The 16,264-nt window shown below is 47.1% G+C and overlaps 1 protein-coding gene across 3 annotated transcripts in view; it reads right to left on the bottom strand.

Moving 5' to 3' along the window:
• Positions 1–402: 402 nt before the first annotated feature.
• The window catches only part of GMPR (guanosine monophosphate reductase), a 41,735-nt gene continuing 25,873 nt past the window's right edge, over positions 403–16,264 (bottom strand). For all 3 annotated transcript variants that reach the window (XM_075416860.1, XM_075416859.1, XM_075416858.1), the window contains 3 exons: positions 15,376–15,418; positions 8,925–9,084; positions 403–801 (listed from right to left, as the gene is read on the bottom strand). In XM_075416860.1, the coding sequence (XP_075272975.1) occupies positions 621–801; positions 8,925–9,084; positions 15,376–15,418 (384 nt within the window). In that variant the 3' untranslated portion in view covers positions 403–620. The remainder of the gene's footprint in view (positions 802–8,924; positions 9,085–15,375; positions 15,419–16,264) is intronic.

The raw sequence follows: 16,264 nt of genomic DNA, 5'->3' as shown, positions 1-16,264 counted from the left end.
TGGCTTTTGTATCATCACAGTAAGAAGTCACCAGCAGCCAGGCCTCATCCACCATCCGCCTCTGGCATTCTGTACGCTGGCAGCCGTGCCACACACATCTAACCTTTTGCCAGACCAAAGATGAAGAGAATTTGATTTTTTTGATTTCTCCATGCAATTCTTTACATCTTTTTCTCTCCCAGCCTGCACCTGCTGGAGGGTGCACCGCCAGAAGCGGTGGCAGCTGACAGGTCAGTCTTACAGGAATGTGTGTGTATGTGTGCAGGCGCAAGAGCCAAGTCTGTACAAGCCAATTCTTTGTTCACTGAGGATTCAGCAGCTATTTATCGGGGGGGGGGGGGGTGGGGGGGTGGGGGGAACAGGTGAAGAAATGTTGGTTAAAAAATAAAATAGGCACAACAATTAAAGATGAGGCTACTGCATTTTGAACCAATGGCACTGTGTTAACAGCACAACCTTCCCCTTCAAACGGCAGCCGTAGCCCTTCCAATGGCTATGACGCAGCCACTCTGAGAGAGGAGAGATTGCACTAACGCAGCGTGGAGGAGAAAGCGAAACAAACCAGCAGACCTTCCTGCCCCTCTCCCCCACCCCTCTCTCCCCAGGCCCCCAGTCCTGGGCTACGAGAAGACCTGGCTGTGCTGCTGGGTGACCCGGATAAACGTTGTTCTCCTGCTCAGTTCCTTGAGTTTGGCAGCTCCCACGTAGGTGCAGGTGGAGCGCAGCCCCCCGAGGATGTCCAGGATGGTGAGTTCCACGTCCCCTCGGTACGGCACCTCTACAGTTCTGCCCTCTGAAGACCTGGAGAAGAGATCGGTTAGTGCATTTCCGCCTAGATGCAAAACAGAATAGTGTGTTTACTGGTGCAACGTGGAGCCTACTGCTCTGCATGCTGCAGCTTACAAATATTCCCCCAGCTCTACTGCTTGCTTGCCTGTTGCTGCTTGGTGCTCTCAAGCACTGAAATGCCTCAACTCCAGTCACCACCAATACTGTGAACTAGAAGCAGACAAATCTGGTAGATGCCCCAATATGCCACAAGTCTATTTACAGATCTACCTCCCCTCCATCGTCCGCCTACAAGCAAGTGAAGCTTCCAGGTTTATTGAAAGGTAAATTTGACCTTCGGAGTTGCAAGATCTTAAAGTATAAGAAATGGCCAGGCTCAGGCAACCTACAGACATGTTGGAGCTGGTTCTCAGCAGGCACCGCTCAGCACAGATCTAGAGAGGCTTTGCAGCCCCTGGGCTCTGTCCCATGTCACTGACCAGATGCAGATGGAAATGCTCTGGCTGTCTCCTACCAGTCTGATTCTCCAGAGCCCACAGAGATGGAGTGGGAAACCTGTTACGGAAACCCGCTGCGGAGCTGTCCCCTGAAGCTAAAAGGCGAGCTAGCACAGTTCAGAGCCAGGCAAAAAGGCCAGAAAAAAACCAGCAGCTCTGTGAATACTGTCAAGTGCAGGCGTATGCCAGCAGAGATTGCACTGTCCCCAAAAGCACATCTGAAGAATTACACGACGGAAGAATTCAGGCCAACAGCTTTCACCCCCTCCCTTTCTCCAGCCTCACGCTCAGCAGTTCCTCCTGCAGCGAAGTTCCCCGATCACCAGCTGATCTCACCAGGCTTTAGAGCAAGCTTGTTCTGCACAGCACGCTAGCCCCTTTGGGGAGGTGGCCCTTGGGAAGGGGGTCTAAGAGAAATGCAGAGGGGAGAGGGGATTGCTCTTTTTCTCCCCTAAAAAATGGAGGCAGAAATGGCAGCAAGGATCTGTCACTGTTGTAAATGTGGCTTTATTTCTCCCTTAAACAAGTTGTCTAGGGGATAGTGCAAGAAAAAAAGGGCATGCCTGTTTGGAGGCTCCATTTGCAAATCATTAACACAGCAACAGTAGCTATGTGGAGGTACTTTAGTGTGAGCCCGGCTGTATTTCATTCTGCTAGTTTAAATGTGAGGTCAAAGCCCTAGGGAGACAATAAAGGAGAAGTGTTAATATGCCGTGTGAATAAGGAACCATGATTAATCTCCCTATGTCTGATAAGTAACTGACTCTTTCCTGAAACTCTGAAATAAACACTGTAGAAGCGGCCAATGGAAAATGTATGTACCACTGCCATCTAGTAGACTGCACGGGAACCAGTGGTGTCTCGTAGACCCTGCACTGCTGGGAGGTCACAGGCTTTTATTTTCAGCTTCAGTGCCAGCAAGAAGAGAAGGCCTTGCCTACAAAATGACATAGAAGTAGTCATGCTGACATTCTGCAGCTTGGTTTTTTGGCCATGCCCACCTCCTCCAGTCAAAGTCGGGAGGTTCAGCTCAGCCTCTGGGAAGCTTCCTGTGAGTGTGATAAACAGACGGTGCGAATCTGGGATTTGGGGAAACTGGTGCCAATTTTGTCTACCAGGTCCCACCATCCAAAGAGCTCTGCACGCTATATTGGGCAAGAAATGCAGGGCTGACTGCATTCATGCATGACTGCCCATTCAGTTCATGCATGAGTGTCCATTTAGTTTATGCATGAGTGCCCTGTTAATTCATGCCTGAGCATCATGTGGGGCGTAAGTTGTAGGGTTTTGATAGCAGACAGATAACTGCAAGCAAAGGCAGCCCCAGTCACAATGCCTCAACAGATCTGCAGAGGTGGGAACATTGCTCCCGAGAGCATGAACACTTGGCAGTCCTTTTTTTCAGAGCAAAATTAGAAATGTGGGACACTTACAGCCACTGCCCTGGGGAGATGCCCCTGCCGTGGCTATGGTGGTGGTAGGAAGCTGGAGCTGGTGGGATGCCATTTTTGGCTTCGGAGACCAAAACCTACAAAACTGGTGAACACCCAGCATCACAGCCCCAAAGCTCTGACAGCTCAACAGTTGCCACTGCTCCTCTAGTATCAGCTGATAAGCTGGTGGGATGTCCTGCTGATCGAGGAGTAACCTGTAGATACTGTACTGGGGGAAGCATGCTGGGAGAGGTGTGAGATTAGCTCCACAGAAAATGCCGAGAGTCCAGCCTTACATTCATCCTTGGAAAAAAGTGTCAAAAAGGGATGAAAATTCTCCATGCTCCCACCCTACATGCTGGGAACAACAGGTGTTCGAGAAGGAAAAGGAGGAGCATAGGATGGAAGTGGGACAGAACTGTAGAGCTACGAGTTAAGCAACTGCAAGCACAGCAAAAAGATCAGAGCTCAGTCCATGTTGTTATGGCTGTTTGGTGTCTCATCTGACTCCCCAGATGGGGAAATGGCCACACTGCTGCATGTGAACACTGTTCACCCCCCCCATTTTGGAGGTAAATGAAGCCCTAGAGGTACTGAACTCATGACCCTGCCTTCAACAGTGGTGTTAATTTTTGCTTGTATGATCTTAATCATATGCTTTTATGCTAAAACACAGTGAGTAACCTGAACTGCCATTATGTTCGTGGCTGGTTGTTTCGAAGGGATAAGTCCTAAAGTTTGTAGCAAGTACTGAGATTATGATGATGTTAACCCTGCTAGGGGTCCACAGGGTTGAGGGGTGGCATTTGTAATGGGTATATATTCAAACTCTTGGGTCTTTCTTGGTTATGTGTTTTGCAGAAACAAAGTGTGAAGTTTGTAATAAGCATGTGCTCAGATTGTTGTAATACTAACCTCCATTGTCTTGTCCACAAGGACCAGGCGGTGAGGTTTGTGATGAGTACAGATTCAGGCTGTGTTAACGTTAACCCCAATACTCTCATCCCCGGGGAAAGGGGTAGAGTTTGTAACAGGTAACAGCTCAGACCGTGCTGATGAGTCCCGTCATCCGGTTCCCAAGAGAGAGTGGGTGGAATTTTACGAAGTGTGTGCACATGTTGTTGCACTATTAATCGCTGTAGTCTGGTCCTGGCATGGGGTTATGATGGGTCCATAACCAAACTGTGAGGTTAACCCCTGTAACGTGGTGCTCAGGATGGAGGACTGATATTTTAGTAAGTGTACTGTTACAGTATTAATCCTTTCTGTCGGGTCCAAATGGAGGAAGACTGGAGTTTATAACTGATGTAAATTAAGATTGTGATGATGTTTGAAGAGTTCATAGTGGATTAATGTTCAGGGAGATCGCTGATATGTGCTTTGCAGAGGCGAGGAGTGCCATATGGGCTGTAAATTGCTGGGCTTACTGCGTTCTTGTGTGAGTGCCAAACTAGTTCATGCATGAGCACTGAGTAAATTAATACGAGTGTCCAATTAATTTCTGCATGAATGCCCAATTAATTTTTGCATAACCATGCAATTAAGTTCATGCATGCATGCCCAAATACTTTATGCCCAAGCGTGCTGTTACTACATGCACGGGTGCCCAGTTTGTTGATGCATGAGCACCCAGTTAATTTACACAGGAGCACCCAATTGTAACACACGTGGATGCTGTGTTGGGCACATATGGTAGAGTTTGGGTAGCAAGGGCTGCTGGCGCGACCTGTACAGGAGAAGACCATGATCTGCTTCATGCCAGTCACAGAGATGGTTCCACCTGGCTCTGAAAACAGTGTGAGCCACCAAAATTTCAGCCAGTCAGGAGACTGCTCAAGCACATTTAAGAAAGAGCAGCAGCCACTGGGAGAGGAGAGACGCCTGGACACGCCTGAGGAGACATGCAGCTGGAGATGCACTCTCAAAAGAAGGTGCTCCATGCCCAAGGTGTGCACTCCCAAAGGGACGGTAGTCCCCAGGTGACCCGTGCCAGATCAGGGACAGGCCCAAAGGGCCTGTGGGCCTGTGGGCAACCCACCATGGAGCAGGCACAGTAAGGAGGAGTGGCAGACAGAAACCATTACACACATGATCACAATGTCCTGTGCCACTGAAGGAGGTGGGACAGGCTGAGTGTGACCTGCGGTGAAAGTAAGGGGAGCTGAGACATGGCAGGGTGAAGAGAAGTGTCTGGCTTAAGTGGAATCTGGAAAATCAGGAGGAATGTTTACTTACATGTTTAAGTACACAAGAGTGATTACAAGTTTGTGTTAGTTGGCAACAAAAAAACTAAGGAAAAAATCCCCAAGTGTAGACTGTTTTGCCAGCAACAAATGCCTGCACACAGGCCATGCGTGGATTACAAAGGGTGTAACAGAAGCTGGCACACTTGGCAGAGAGCTGCATGAGCAAGTCAGCAGGAACTGTTGAGAGATTTGCAGCTCTGACCTCTCTCCTGGAGTTATGAACCGAAATTAAACCCTTCTCAGAAGAGAGCAGTGAAGATGCAGCGGCTGGGACTCCCAACAGCTGGAAAGGTGTGCTCAGATGCTATCAGCAGACACTGTGTCTCTCACTAGCCACTGAACGGTGAATAGAAAGGGAGGCCTATCTGCTTTAGACATTTTGCACAGGGTCCAATCTGTGGTGCGCCCCATAACTCCCAGCCAGCTCATGCCTGCTGCTGGCATGGGGGGATGCACAGGGTGGGTGGGAGTCCCAGCACGGTGGGTGAGGTGAAGCACATGAACGGGGGCCCTGTCAGCCCAGCCAAACACAGGTCAGGATAAAGGGTCAGCAATCTTACGAGTGGAGCATTCAAGAAATGCCAGGAATTTGGGGCAGGTCTTCCAGGCTCTCATTTGGGACACAGAAAAAGACAGCAAGTGGCAGCCAGCTGCTGGTGCTGTTCTGTCTCTGTGGCCCAAATTCCACCTTATAAAGTGCCAAAACCCAGCTTAGTAGCAGCTGTGAATTGCTGAGTGACCATAGTAGAACTGCAGCGTTCACACAAAACCTGTGAAATCTCAAAAAGCAAATTGGCTCTAACTGAACAATACTGCGTGCAGTCTCTATTCCTGCTTGCCTTATTTCTTTTCTCCTATAAAAGAAATGTAATAATCGCTTTTCAGAAATTCCCAGCTCTGATCCATGTTCCTCATGGAAGGAGGTAAAAATGTAAAAATAAACCAATATATAAATGACATAAAAGCAATGAAACCGTGTACACAGATTTCATACAAAATTAAATGGGATCAACTTGACATATTCATTACAAAAACAATCACTTTCATTACTTTATTCCCTGCTACAGCCATCTCACCTTACCTGTCAATTTTAGTTTAACTGTTTGCTGGAGGCCCAGGTTCTCCAGCCAAAACGTGTAATTTTGAGAAGATGAAGTGACAAGTAGTCTGATTCTGCAGGGGGCTGAGCACACTGAGCTCCCCACTGCTTGAATAAAACACTGTGAGTGCTCAGGCTCTTTTAAAGACAAAGCAGCTTATTGGGGTCACTGATACAGACTTAGAGCTGGCTTATTTAAATGCATATAAAGAAGCTCCACTGACTTCACCTGTTTGCGGTATCCAGCAAAACTTTAACTCTTTTGGTTCAAGTTTGCCATAAGCTAAACCAGTGACTAAACTTCCTGTAACTTTTTCTGTACGAGTAATTCAAAGCAAAGCCTTGCCCTGTTTCCACCTGCCCCTTCAAGGCCCAGTGCATTTACAGTGCTCGATAACTAAACAGTTGCTATTTTTAAACCACAATGACACTCATGCTGGGACATGCCAAGCAAGACCAAGACCAAGGTTGGTATGGGTAGCCAGCTCTGTGTCGTGGCTGCAATGTGAACAAGATGAGAATCATCTCCTTCACAGCTAACAGCCAAGGCTTACATATTTAATGCTTGGAGCTGTTATAGCTACCAGTAGACTGGAGGACTCCTTCTATGTTACCGATTAGTGGCACAAAAAGGCAGCATCTCAACAGGAACTAAAAATTTAAGATTGTGATTCTGTTCCCTTGTTGCTGAGAAGGTTTCAGAACTTGATCCCCAGCAGACTCTAAAAATCAGGATGCAAATCAAAATATAGGTATGGATCAAGCAGAATTTGTGCAGGATTGCCTATAAGGAATTGAAAGGGTCTATCCAGACTGAGCCAAATACAGTGCCTTTCTGTACACCTATCCTACCAGACATCACACTTCCACTTTATCTCATTTTTAAGGGGGACCAGTGTCAATTAATTCTTCTGCTGGTGATAAATTTTGCTGCCAGATCACACACACCCCTAACTAGGTGGAGCAGAATTTAACAGCTGCCTTAGTGCTTTAGTCCACTGGTACAGCAAGCTTCCTCAAACTTTTCCTGCAACTTTCACCAGCTCTGTGGCGGCCAAGCGCTAAATGACTATGCTGCACTGAGATCCGTGCAGCGTGCCTGGGCTGCTCTGTGATCTCTCAGGGAGCTGCCATTAACTACAAACCTGACCAGCATGAGGGGTTTCCCATGCTCCCAGCTGACGTAAGCACAGAGTAGCAAAGGACAGTAAGTTACCATAGCTCAGATAAAAGGTTGCCAGCACCTCTGCGTAACTGGCAGCTGCCACTTTTAAATTGTGAGATTATTATTAGCGCTGGCCACTCCGACCATTTGTTCAGAGGCTTTGATGACAAGCAGATTCGCTGGGGGACAAAAAAAAGCCCTGAACTGTACACTGCTTCTGGGAACTGGCATACCAACCTAGCGTGAATCAAAGCTCAGAGGTATGCAGCACATCTTTCTAGTGCATCACTTCAGCTTGTTGCAGATGCAGAAGGACTCTTGTGTAGCTCTTTCTTCTGCAAACAAACATTTTAACTCTTCAGAAAACTGCAAGAGCCAGTGTCGGGGTGGAGGACAGGAGGTGGAATCAAGGATGCTTTCTATCTAGCATGATGGCTGGATAGCATCCTATCAGCATGTCTCTGTGTCAAAGTGTGAACTCCGTGTTGTTTCGTGGATTCCATTCTGCTTTACATTCTGCACTGTCACCTTCACAGTGCTGCAGCTCTTACCCGTGGTAGCAGCTGGACATGTTGGGAAAAACCCACATGCTGGAGCAGTTGTAGCAGACTAGGCCAACAAAACCCATCAGTCCTGAATGTCCCGAATAGTAGGTAAGGTCACTGGCTCTGAGACTCTTACAAACAGCAGTCTGCCAGACGGGACCAGAGCCTGAATCTACCCCACCAGAGGAGAAGAATCAAAAGGGACCCCTCAATAAAGCAGTGTATACTGCAAGACAGGAAACATTCTCTAATGAAGTATGCAAGAACCATGTTGTCCAAGGGCAGTGACTATAACTGCCACATAAGAGAAAAGACACAGAGGTTTTCAGAGTCATCTACTTTTTCAAAAAGCCAAAACTCTCAGCACTTTGCAGAGTAAAATAGCAATGGACAAGACAATCCTTTGCAAAGCCTGTCTTCCTTTTCTCTCCCCTGAGGGTTTTAGCTCAAAATCCAAGCTCCCGGATGCTGCATGATGTCGGGATAGTCTGATGCTCCACAACCCAAAAAGGGGTGGGAAATCTGTGCAGCAGGATTCTGCTGCCTAAGAAGACTGCCCAGCAAACACAGGAGGGAGTCCTGGGGCTAATGCCTGTGACTGAGAGTACCTTGGAGGTCCTGGGCCCTCCTCAGCATTACAGCTGCAACAACTCTACACCAGGGAAACCCCAGCTGGGTTTCACTGATTCACCAGGCACCCACTTTCTGCAAACTCTAGGGAGTGCGTGGGCCAGCTGGGAACCCATACACCAACAGGTCACTCAACCTGGACAAGCAGAGGGCCAGAAACTGCAGCCTGCTATGCCATGTCCCAGCACTTAATTCAGGCACATCCCAACAGACCCTGTAAGTCAGAACAGTGCCTAATGACTTCCCAGACCACACAGGTAGTGCTGCAGTGACAGCATATTGCACTGGCTGCGAGTGAGTGAACACAGTTGCTCTCAGCTAGCCACCCCCCAGCTCCTTCTCCCCGTTTCCCCCTTGATGTCATCCCTCCCTCAGATCTGCTGCCGTAAGTGTTGGTAACAGCTTCCTAAACAGGAGTAGAGGTATGGAACTGTTTCCAACAGATGCGTTTTGCACAACCACTCCAGAAGTTACTGGGTGGCTGGCTCACTGCAATTGCTCCTTTGTGTGGGATTCATACCTGTATTCAGCGACCCCTCCTGCATGCTTCTTCATGGCTGTATCAGAGCTCATTCCATAAAAGAGTTTCACTTTCTTGCCATTCTTTTCCATAATCTCTCCAGCACACTGGTCATGGCCTGCAAACATTCCTCCAAGCATGACAAAATCAGCACCAGCTCCTGTGATCAGCAAAGTGACTCATAAGAAAGCAGGGAAGGGAGAAGAAGGTGAAAGACAAAGCAAGAACACAGTGGCCATCAAAAAGAATAGCCAGCCCTAAACAGTTTGGTACACAGAGCCCCCTCCTGTAATAGATGGGGCAAACTTGGAAGAAATGCTTTACTGAGTAACTGACGTGCTGAACTGTATTTCTCTGGTATTTTAAATGGAAATAATAATTTTCTGTTGTGATGACAAAGATATAGATTATTCTGCTCCACTCCACACTCTTTTTATTTTCAAATTCAGTTTTAACCCTTTACTTCATAAGAGTATCTAAGCACAGTTCCTTATTAACTACTATTGTGACTGCAGTACTCAGAAGCCCTGCTCACAGGGCTGGGACCTGTTGAGCTCAATGCTGTACAGAGAAGAGGACAGCTCCTACTTCAAGACCCTTCTAGGCTACAAGCTGTGAGTGGGAACGTACCCTGGAGGAAGGCATACTCATGAACGTAATGTACTCCTCCCAACAATGACATAAAACAAGCAGATTTTTTCATGGAATGATCAATTTTCCAAGTCCATCAGCCATATGTCTTCAGTGATCTCTTGTCAAAGAGATCTGGATGGGTCTGCATTTGGTTCCTGTTGTTTAAAAACGCTGGGCCAAGGACCACCACCCCTGGGTTCTGTGGTTCTCAGCGTGTACCACAAAGGAGGTCTAACCCATAGCTACAACACCTAAATATGTTCCAGATAACGAATAACAACACTGAATACTCAGTCTTGTCAGTTCAGTCTGTCCCTCTCCCCTGGCTTTGCAAATCATGAAATGAATTCCACTGGGAGTAAGATCAGGAAGAAGGTTTTTGGAATCACTCTTGATTTTCTACTGTGATTTCCAGTATTTCCAGCTGGGCTGGAACTAATCCACCAGCAGCTCCTCCTGTGATATTTTGGCATATCTAGTCTTGCTTGGAAGAGTTTGGCTTTTACTCTTTTAAGAGACTGTGGTGACCCATCCCTGAAGAAAAATGTTTTCCTGTTCAGACTCCCTGCTTCTTCAATGTGCATGTGTCAGAACAGGCCTTCCCTCTGCCCAGCTCTTCCCACAACTGGCAAAACAACAGGGCTACAAACCTCACTTCATAGAAATCAGATGAGCCTGAACTAACCCCACCCCTTTATGAACATGTCCGAACTCTGGGGAGAACCCAGGCTAGCTAAGTCTGGCATTAGAATTTGCTCTGATCTCTGTCACTATCGAAACAATAGCACTGGACCTTGAAATCTGAAGAGTAAGTGAAACCGTTATCAAATCCGCTCAGCTTCTGCCATCTGTTTAAAAGCTCTGTAAACAAACCTGATTTTGGGAATATTTTGATCTTAGAATTCATGACAACCATAGAGCGTGCACACTTCGATTCACAAAAGCCAGTTCCCTCCCTCCACCCCTTTGCCGAAGAGCAGACCTAGCAGCAATGTCTGGGAGCAAAGCACCGAGCGGCTCTGCTGACCTCACCGCCCTTTGCCTGGTGGTTGTTTGAAAGGAACAGTATGTCCATGGTAAAGGGATATTAAAAATGAGGCTTGTGCAAAACTGCTGAGCACATCACAAGCAATATTTATAGCCAGCACCCATTCAGGTGTCCCATCATGCCGGCTACCTGGCAGGTTTTTCCTGAGCTCTCGTTTCAGATGGCTGAGTTTTAAAGCCTTAGTTTGATTCACACCTGATATTACTATTAACCTGCCAAAAACAAAGGGAACGATCATCCTTTAAGACATTCTCAATTACTGGTGGGGAGCTCCTGTTGTTACTCGGCACAGTCTTGCTCCACCTTTGCAAAAAATAAGTACCCTGGGAAATCTAGTTGATGTCTTCTTCATGGGTGGAAGAAAACAACATGAGGAAGGAGGGACAGATTTGGGGTCAAGGTTTCAAAGAGGGCGTTTAAACAAGTCAAAGGCCTGCCAAAGGACACTGTGGACTCTTCACCTTGTCCATACTATCCCCTGATCCCCAATTCTAGTCTTGTCTCTGGTTGTGGGTCTCACAGCCTCCAAATTACTAATGCAGAACAGTCACATGAAATCTACATTTCAGAATCACAGTATTTTGGTTCCTGTGCACTTAAGTTTCTATTTATTATTTTTCTTTCGACTGCGTATTTTGGGAGGAAAGCAAATAAGTTTGAATTACAGGATTGAAATTCATCCAACTTGAGTAACTTTCGCAAACTGCAACATAATTCATCAAGCTCTTCCAGAAGAGAGGAGCTATGTTACAGCAGACGCAGTACATCTAAACACTGGATTGACACATGCGTACTGCCCTGCTGCTCCAAGAATGACAAGCTCATAATAAATATACTTTTCCAGTGCTCTCCAGAACCTTCCATCCTGCTTCAGTGTTGCAAAGAAGTCTGAAAGTTTCAAGTCTGTTCCACTGCTTTTCTACTAGTTACCAACCAACCAGGAGGCTGTAGTTTTTAGCAAGGTCTTTACTTATGCATGGTTCTGTGTATGACCAGAAGCACTGGTGATGTTTGCAACACCCAGCTGGCAGTCTTTCATTTTCAGGTACACACAGACAGCGTGCCATCATTTTAGGTTGCTGCGGGGGTGAACACCTGGCAACAACCCCCAGGTAACATAGGCTGTGATGGTGTACACTGTATACAAGCATCCCAGTAGCTTGCCCAGAGTCCGATGACTCGTCCTGTTTCTACACAACGCCACTTCCAAGCACTGTCTTCCCCCTTGAGGCCTACACCGTTTCTGGGCTGATTTTACTCATTCACATTTCACAGTGCGTTCTCCTTCAAGCCGTTACAGAATATGCATGCTGACGCCAGCCCTATTTTGCACAGTTCTGCTGGATCTGGACGGAGGCCCTCAGATGTCTGTGCATGCCTGATAATCCAAACTCCTGATAACCAGATTGGCTCTGCACAAATTCAACTGGGGCCAGCCTGGATTTGTAGCCTGGGCAGCCCTCCAGGCAGATGCAGCCTAAGTTTGCCTGGACCACAGCTGGCCCGGGAATCAACATTCACCTGCACTCCAGCTGAGCCAGCGATCCTTTGCAAGAGTAGGCACACACACAGAGCTATGTAAAACAGGGAAAAAAGCCAGCATGATCTGTCAGGTATATTTTGGAACCAGTATATGTCCCCAGTTGACTTTTCCACATGATTTTTGCTTCCTTTTCCTTCTCTGTTCCTCTATCTCTTCTCACCACTGCTGTAAGGAACAGCAGTATTGTGTTAAAGATGCTGGCGTAGGATTCAAAAGGCACATTCTGTTCCTGGCTGTGTCACAAAAATATATGTGACCTCAGGCAATTGAACTTCGTATTTCTGTGCTTTGACTTCTCAACTTTAAAAAAGGAGACAGTAGTGCCTCCCTGGGGAATTCTGAGAAATGTGTTCATGTTATCAGCCTTTCCAAGGGTGCAGTTATGTGAACCATCTGAGAGACCAGCACAAAGTTCTTTCCTGCTTTCTCTTATTCCTGCACCAGAACACCTCTTTTCTTCCTGATCAGCCTACGTCTTTTCCATTATCATCTCCAATACCCAGATGGCAGCAACATCTTCATTTTACCAAATCCATACCAGGTTCCCATCCAGCAGTTCAGAATTCCAGCAGTCTCTCCCAAAGTGTCTGTCACTCCTGGCATTTTTGTTCCCCACCTTCAGTGCTTCTCTGCTCCTTGCCTTTTTAAATAGGCTTCCGCCTTGTTTCCCCTCTGTCAAAATGCCCAGTCTGCCTCTGACTCCTGATATCAGTCAATGGTGTCACCTTACACTTGGAAAGCTTCTCAGCATCTTCTTCATGGTTCTTCACAATTCTTCACTTGCACTCAATCCACTCTACTCTTGCTGGCCCAGGAACTCCCCTCCTCCAGTCAATCTTTAGCCATCTGTCAATGCCAGCCTTCACATTCGGGCCTCCCTCACGCTTTTTATGATTCAAATGGCTACTTTGTCACTGCTTTATAATGAACACCTCAACATCCCTTTCATGAAGGCTTTACAAAGATCCACCAAAAAGAGACAGTATAATTACTTTAACCAAAAGTCCTCTTTGGGTCTCTTGTCCATGCTTTGTCCAGGCCTCCATCCCCAGGTACAACTGTACATCTGTGTGTTTTAGCACCCGGTCTCTGCTGCCCAGTATATGTATGCAACTCCTCCCCCCCACAAGCCACTCTCAGCAAGCACAGAGGTCTCTGCTAGACAATTCAGTATCAGTATCAAGGCGTTGGCTTGTAAATGCTGGGCACGGAGGCTATCTTCTACGTGGCTGACATAGCCAATCACCTCAATAGCATTCAATAAACACTGACAGCAATAACGTTATCCAGAAGCTTCTTTTGCCACCCACCTTTGACAAATGCACACCACGCTCCAGCTAGTTAGATGTCCACAGTGTGTGTGCCTCAATTATACGTGACCAGATATGGTAAATTTATTGCCTCGGGGTAATCTCTATCAGTTCCAGCCCTGTACCTGTGACGCACAGGCCACACTGATCTGTCTGGCCTAGTGTCAGAGTAAAACTACTGCCTGTATAATCTCAGCTTTCTGATGCTGCTTTGTCGCAGGGACAACCCGTGGTAGCCTTCAAACATGTACCACTGTGAATCTCAGCACCTCCTGACAATCAGCAAGGCCAGAACCTGCCCTTTCACAGGATTCAAGCAAGTTTCTGTGCAGTTAGCCCAAAGAGACTACAAGGACCCTTCAGACTTGCTACAAACATCTCAAAGGAAAACATTTTAAACACTTTGAAGTTGCCTTCTGTTGTTCTAACTTCTGGAAGTGCTCCCGTTAAAGAAAGACCTTTTCCAGGGGCCAGGTTTCTGTGCATGCAGCTGGGAATGCAGTGAGGTCACACTCCCAGTTCACAAGCTCCCAAGGACAATGCCAGCAAGGACTGGGGGAGCGGAGGAGCCAGCGAAAGTCAGGCAGAACAAAGGCCTCACTGCAGGCGGCATGATGCCACAGTGGGCTGGGCTGAGGAGAGGTCGGGTGTTTTTTTAATACGGTCTTACTGTCAAAGAGGGTGGATGCCACTGTTCAGCTATGTTAGAATCACCCAAGTGGAAGTATCTATTCCCTACGTCACATCACCCACTGGGTAACACAACAGTACTGTGAAATCCTGTGACTGAGCAGATTCCTCGCTGGTAGCAATCACTCCACGGCTGTGCTTAAAATTCTCTAATTAAGTCTTCCTTGTCATCTGACCTGTCTAAAAACAGGAGCTGTGTGCAAACTTAGAAGACAGATTTTGGTTTCAACCTTTCCAGGAGGCCCAGAGTTTTTCTTGGCAGGTCTGTAATCCGAGTTTAGGCCTGCTCCTGCTTTCCATACTTGCAAAGCTTCCTGCCAAGCAGACATGCTGTATCATAATGTCCTATCTCTTGTATCGTACCAGCCTGAAATCCCAACGAGCGACTGTGCTGTTCCACTGAATTCCGGGTATTACCCCACTGTGACATCTCCAAAGGGTCTGGCATTCTGGGGGTTAGGGGAGTGTCTTTAAATGCCCTGTCAGCCCAGGATATGTTTAGCGCCTGGTTCACATACACTGCTGCAACAAGGTTATGGCTAAGTGACAATCCTGACCGTGACCTCCCCACTCATGTAACTTTCATGCCCACCAGAAAATATTCACAGATTAAATTCTGTGTTCTGTCAGCAAGAGCTGGTGCAATTCACTGAAGCTATTGCCATGAGAGCAAAATCTGTTAATTATTAACTGAGATGTTTTAGACATCTGCTCAACTCTATGGGATACAGTATAAATAAAATCTCATCTCTTCAAGTGGACAGCTGATCCCAAGAAATCTCCAGGGATCTGCCCTGCCTTTTTGTTTTGTTCTTCTGCCCAACACACATTCCACCATCTCTTCATCCATTCAAGGCCCAAGTCAGCCGGATCTGGCAATGTTACAGGCATCTTTGAACCCTACTCAGAAGAAACCCTTATCAGTTTTCTTTGTATTATTGTCCCAGTGGCTGTATCTCATGCACACCTGCCAGACAGTTTCTACATAGGACTTTGACCACCATATGCTTTGCGCTGCAGAATTTGGACTGCCTGGTCCAAAGAGCAAATTCATGTCTGGTGTATTAATTTCACTGGAGTCACCCACAGGGATGAACGTGATCTACTGCTGATTATACATGCAGGGTTGAACTGACCCCTGCACCCCTGCTGCTGGTGCTGGGGACACACGGGGAGCAACAGAGGGACACGCGGAGCATCACAGGTGGCACCATGCGCTGTCCTTACCAAAGGCTTTGGCGACGTCTCCCGGGCAGCTGCATCCTCCATCCTGCACAAAGAACAGACGACAGTGAGTGGCAGTCAGCTCACCTGGGGACCCAGCGAGCACGAGCACCCTGTGACCTGCGGCAGAACAGGCCCTGCTCCGGAGTGGCATGTCAAGAGCTGACTGCACCACCTTGGCTGAGCTTTTAGGGAAACCGTATTATCCTTCCTATTGCTTTCCTTCTTTAGGCCCATTTACTCTACTGTGTAGTCTACTGATAATACCACTGGTAACAGCAGCAAAGCAAATTCCTGACTGCATCTCCTAAATCCCAGAAACTGGAAAATAAAACCTCCTCTGATGATCTGAATCATTCCCTGCCATTTTAATGAAAGGCTGTGTGATGCACAGGCACCACAAACCCCTACCTTCAACCACCAAAGACATTTAAAATAACTTTCTCAGCAGTTTACAATACGTTAAAAGGTCACAGTGGGAGGGCTGAGGAAATATACCATCAGCTATGTTGGATTTTGATCTGATAATGTCTAAGCAAATTGGGTAATCTAATCTTTGGTAAGTGAAAATTAATCTCTCATCATACTCCTCACTGTTTGCTGTGGGTTTGGTAAGGGAACAACAGCACTTTGAGATCTTTAGCATTTCAGACCTATGTGTTTCAGTTTCAGTGCAGAGCAAAGAAGTGGCTGATGAGGGGGTTTCGGTTGAGGGGAGGGAGGTTATGTATGCGTGACAGGGCTGTAAAAAAGGAAAGGCACATAGCAGAGCTCATCATGTGCTGTGGTTCTTCAGGTTTTGTAAAGGTCTGAGCATCAGATGAAAGATCCTTCTTCTCTACACAGTCATTGCACCAAGAGGGCTCCCCATTCCTTTGATGATCAGGGTCCA

Source organism: Opisthocomus hoazin, chromosome 3 (assembly GCF_030867145.1).
Source record: "Opisthocomus hoazin isolate bOpiHoa1 chromosome 3, bOpiHoa1.hap1, whole genome shotgun sequence".
Classification (NCBI taxonomy): domain Eukaryota; kingdom Metazoa; phylum Chordata; class Aves; order Opisthocomiformes; family Opisthocomidae; genus Opisthocomus; species Opisthocomus hoazin.
Note: the sequence above shows the minus strand (reverse complement) of the source record. Positions and strands in the feature narration are given on the sequence as shown.